Consider the following 3875-nt stretch of genomic DNA (forward strand, 5'->3'; position numbering starts at 1 on the left):
CGGGGAGAAGCGCTTCGAGGAGGGGGGGGCGGGCCTCCGAACAGGCGAGGCGACGAGGAGCGCGCGGCGAGGGGCGTGACGAAACGCGACGAGCCGCGCCAGTTCGCCGGTGGCGGGGTCGGGATCGGCGGCGGCGCGGCCGGAGGCGGCGAGGGCGAGGGCGACGGGATCTCGACGGGCGTGGGGCGCTCTGTCCCCCGGCTGTCACGCGCCGCCTAGACTCGGCTCATCTCGGCTCATCTCGGCTCATCTCGGCTCATCTCGGCTCATCTCGGCTCATCTCGGCTCATCTCGGCTCATCTCGGCTCATCTCGGCTCATCTCGGCTCATCTCGGCTCATCTCGGCTCATCTCGGCTCATCTCGGCTCATCTCGGCTCATCTCGGCTCATCTCGGCTCATCTCGAGAAATGACGGGTCGCTAGGGTCATCTCGAGCCATCTCGAGCCATCTCGAGCAATCTCGAGCCATCTCGAGCCATCTCGAGCCATCTCGAGCAATCTCGAGCAATCTCGAGCAATCTCGAGCAATCTCGAGCAATCTCGAGCAATCTCGAGCAATCTCGAGCAATCTCGGCTGCCACGCGTCGCCTCGGAGGGCGAGCGGCGGGCGACGGACGAGGGAGAGCGGCGGGCGGCGAGCCGAGTGCGGTGTCGACGAAGGGACGCCTCCACCACATCAGCCACTGTGCTGGCGCCTCCTCCTCCCACTGCAGTGCGCCCGACCCCAGCGTCCGCCGCGACGACCTCCTCCGCCTCCGCCTCCGCCTCCGCCGCCGCCTCCGACGCGGCGGACCACCACTGCGCCACCGGGCTGAGGAGCTCGCCTGCGCAGATTACCCGAGATTACCCGAGATTGCCCGAGATTGCCCGAGATTGCCCGAGATTGCCCGAGACTGCCCGAGATTGCCCGAGATTGCCCGAGATTGCCCGAGATTGCCCAAGATTGCCCGAGATTGCCCGAGATTGCCCGAGGCTGAGGAGCTCGCCTAGCAGACAGCGCCAGGAGGCTCGCGGAAAAGAAGTCTCTGCAACCACCCGCCCGCCCGCCCGGAACGGGCGCGCCCTCCGCCGCCAGCGAGCACGCCCGCAGCGCGAGCCGCACCTGTTCACAGCTGCCTCTTCACAGCTGCCTCTTCACAGCGTCTCTTCACAGCACGCCCGCAGCGCGAGCCGCACCCGCACCGAGTCGCACCCTCCGCTCTGCGCGCCTCCGCTCTCCGCGTCGAGCTCGAGCATCGGGGGCAGCGGCCCTGCAGCGTACACGTCCAGAGAGGGCTCAGAGAGGGCGCACACGAGGCGTGCTCTACCTGCCCGGGGGCCAGCGCGCCGGCGGCGCCGTCAAGAGTCTCCTCGCCCGCCGGGCCTTGCGGCGCTGTGCGGCCAACCACGCGGCGGCGCGGCCAGAGAGAGTCGCGGGAGGAGCGCGGCTGCGAGTGGGGAGGCGCCGCCCGCGCGCGCGCGTCAGAGGGGGGCGGCGACGACGGGGCCTCGGCCGGCTCGGCCTCGGCCGTCGGCGCGGTAGGCGCGGCGGGGCGCGGATGTCGCCCCAGCGGCGGCTGGCTCCCGCGCTCGTCAAAGACGGCGACGCCCCCGACAGTGAGCTGCAGCGACGAGCCGCCTTCCGCGCCGGCGCGCCGGCACACACGCACGCCCCACCCCGCCTCCAAGCCCCGCCCCATCCCTTGCCCCGGCTCCGGCGGCGGCGAGGGACGCGTCCCGGGACGCGTCGAAGGACGCGCCCCGGCCGCCGGACACGCCGCGCCGGCGCCTGAGGGACATGTCCGGGACATGTGCATGCACATGTCGCGCGGACGCGTGTGCAACACGGCGTGGACGCGTCGCGCGGCTCGCGCGCCGTCCCGTGCGGCGCCGCCCCCGAGGGGGGAGTAGGACTGGGCGGGAGGCGTGCCGTCGCCTGAGGGACATGTCGCGGACATGTCGCGGACATGTCGCGGACATGTCGCGGACATGTCGCGGACATGGGGGAGTAGGACTGGGCGGGAGGCGTGCCGTCGGAGCCGGGGCTCAGCTGGACCTCGAGCAGCGGGGCAGCGCCGCGCGAGGAGGAGAGCAGCAAGCAGACCGCGGCGTGGCTCGCGCCGACCTAGAGGGGACACGTGCGCGCAACTCAGCTCACGGGCGAATCGCTCGGTGCTGCCGCCGCCGTGCTCCTCACGCACCTCGAGAGACGCGTGCGCTGCCGCGCAGCGGAGCGGGCGCGCTGCCCCGGGCAAGTAGGACGGCCGCCCCGGCGCAGCCGCGTGGAAGGGCGGAGGGGGAGGAGGAGTCCGCGGCGGCGGCGGCGGCGGCGGCGAGCTCGGCTCCGCGACGGCCCAAGCGTCGCCCGTGCCACAAAGGGCAGGGCTGCTGCCGCTGCCGCCCGGCCCGCTGCCGCCTGGCCCGCTGCCGCCTGGCCCGCTGCCGCCTGGCCCGCTGCTGTCTGGCCCGCTGCTGTCTGGCCCGCTGCTGTCTGGCCCGCTGCTGTCTGGCCTGAGTGGCGTCCTCGGCGTCGCCGCGGCCGCAGGCGTGTTTGGCGTGGCGGGCGGGAGAAGTTCGTCGACGGGCAGGCCGACGTGCCGGAGCATGCCGAGCAAGTCGGGGCCGGCGGCGGGCGTGCCTAGTGTCAGGGACAGGGGTTAGAGTCAGGGGCAGGGTTAGGGTCAGGGTTAGGGTTAGAGTCAGGGTCAGGGTCAGGGTCAGGGTCAGGGTCAGGGTCAGGGTCAGGGTCAGGGTCAGGGTTAGGGTCAGGGTGAGGGGTGAGGGTTCAGATCATCGGGTCCGGGATGGCAGCGGGCGCACCGGGCTCCGGCGCGGCTTGCACGGCGGCCACCGCCTCCGCCTCCACCGTCGCCAACCAGTTAGCCCACCCGTTCATCGCGTCGTTCAGGCGCGTCAGCGTCGCTAGCTGCGGCGGCGCGACGCTGCCTCGCGCCTGGACGCAACACGTCCACCACTAAACAAGTGCCCGCTGCGGCGGCGGCGTGGCGTTGTCTCGCGCCACGCCAAAACAGCAGCAGTAGGAACTGTCTGTGGGAGTGTCTAGGAGGCGGTGTCTGGGAGGTGTCTGGGAGGTGTCTGGGAGGTGTCTAGGAGGTGTCTTGGAAGTGTCCAGGAGGTGTCCAGCAGCAGTGTCGAGGAGGTGTCCAGGAAGTGTCTCGCGCCTCGCCAAACAACAGCGCGACGCCTCGCCGAGCAGGCATGCCAGAGTAGGGCGGCTGCCGCGCGACGATCAGCCTAAGGAAGGGAGTCGCCGGCGAGACTGGCGAGTCAGTCCTGAGCGGTGCTGCGGCTGCCGCGAGGCGAGCAGCCTTAGCCCATCGCGAGCGCCGCCGCCGATCGAGAGGAGGGGCGGGAGCCTGTTGATCAACCGCAATCTCCCCATCTCTCCCCATATCTCGAGAGGAGGGGCGGGAGCCTGTTGATCAACCGCAATCTCCCCATCTCTCCCCATATCTCCCCATATCTCCCCATATCTCGAGAGGAGGGGCGGGAGCCTGTTGATCAACCGCAATCTCCCCATCTCTCCCCATATCTCCCCATATCTCCCCATATCTCGAGAGGAGGGGCGGGAGCCTGTTGATCAACCGCAATCTCCCCATCTCTCCCCATATCTCCCCATCTCTCCCCATATCTCCCCATCTCTCCCCATATCTCGAGAGGAGGGGCGGGAGCCTGTTGATCAACCGCAATCTCCCCATCTCTCCCCATCTCTCCCCATATCTCCCCATATCTCGAGAGGAGGGGCGGGAGCCTGTTGATCAACGAAGGGCGTCCCACCACCATCACCTCAGTCGTGTCGGTCATCCGCCCGAGCGAGGGGAAGGGGGCGGGGGGGGGGAGGGGGATGGGGCGAGTGGGGGGGGGCCCGGGGGGAA

At 70.4% G+C, this 3875-nt stretch overlaps 1 protein-coding gene across 1 annotated transcript in view; it reads right to left on the reverse strand.

Moving 5' to 3' along the window:
• EMIHUDRAFT_111983 (hypothetical protein) overlaps positions 1-3875 on the reverse strand; it is a gene marked incomplete at both ends in the record, with an annotated part of 18520 nt that overhangs the window by 9980 nt on the left and 4665 nt on the right. Inside the window, 4 exons of the mRNA XM_005785315.1 lie at positions 1193-1307; positions 1969-2104; positions 2181-2617; positions 2800-2932. Of these exons, the coding sequence (XP_005785372.1) occupies positions 1193-1307; positions 1969-2104; positions 2181-2617; positions 2800-2932 (821 nt within the window). The remainder of the gene's footprint in view (positions 1-1192; positions 1308-1968; positions 2105-2180; positions 2618-2799; positions 2933-3875) is intronic.

Source organism: Emiliania huxleyi, assembly GCF_000372725.1.
Source record: "Emiliania huxleyi CCMP1516 chromosome Unknown EMIHUscaffold_161, whole genome shotgun sequence".
Classification (NCBI taxonomy): Eukaryota; Haptophyta; order Isochrysidales; family Noelaerhabdaceae; genus Emiliania; species Emiliania huxleyi.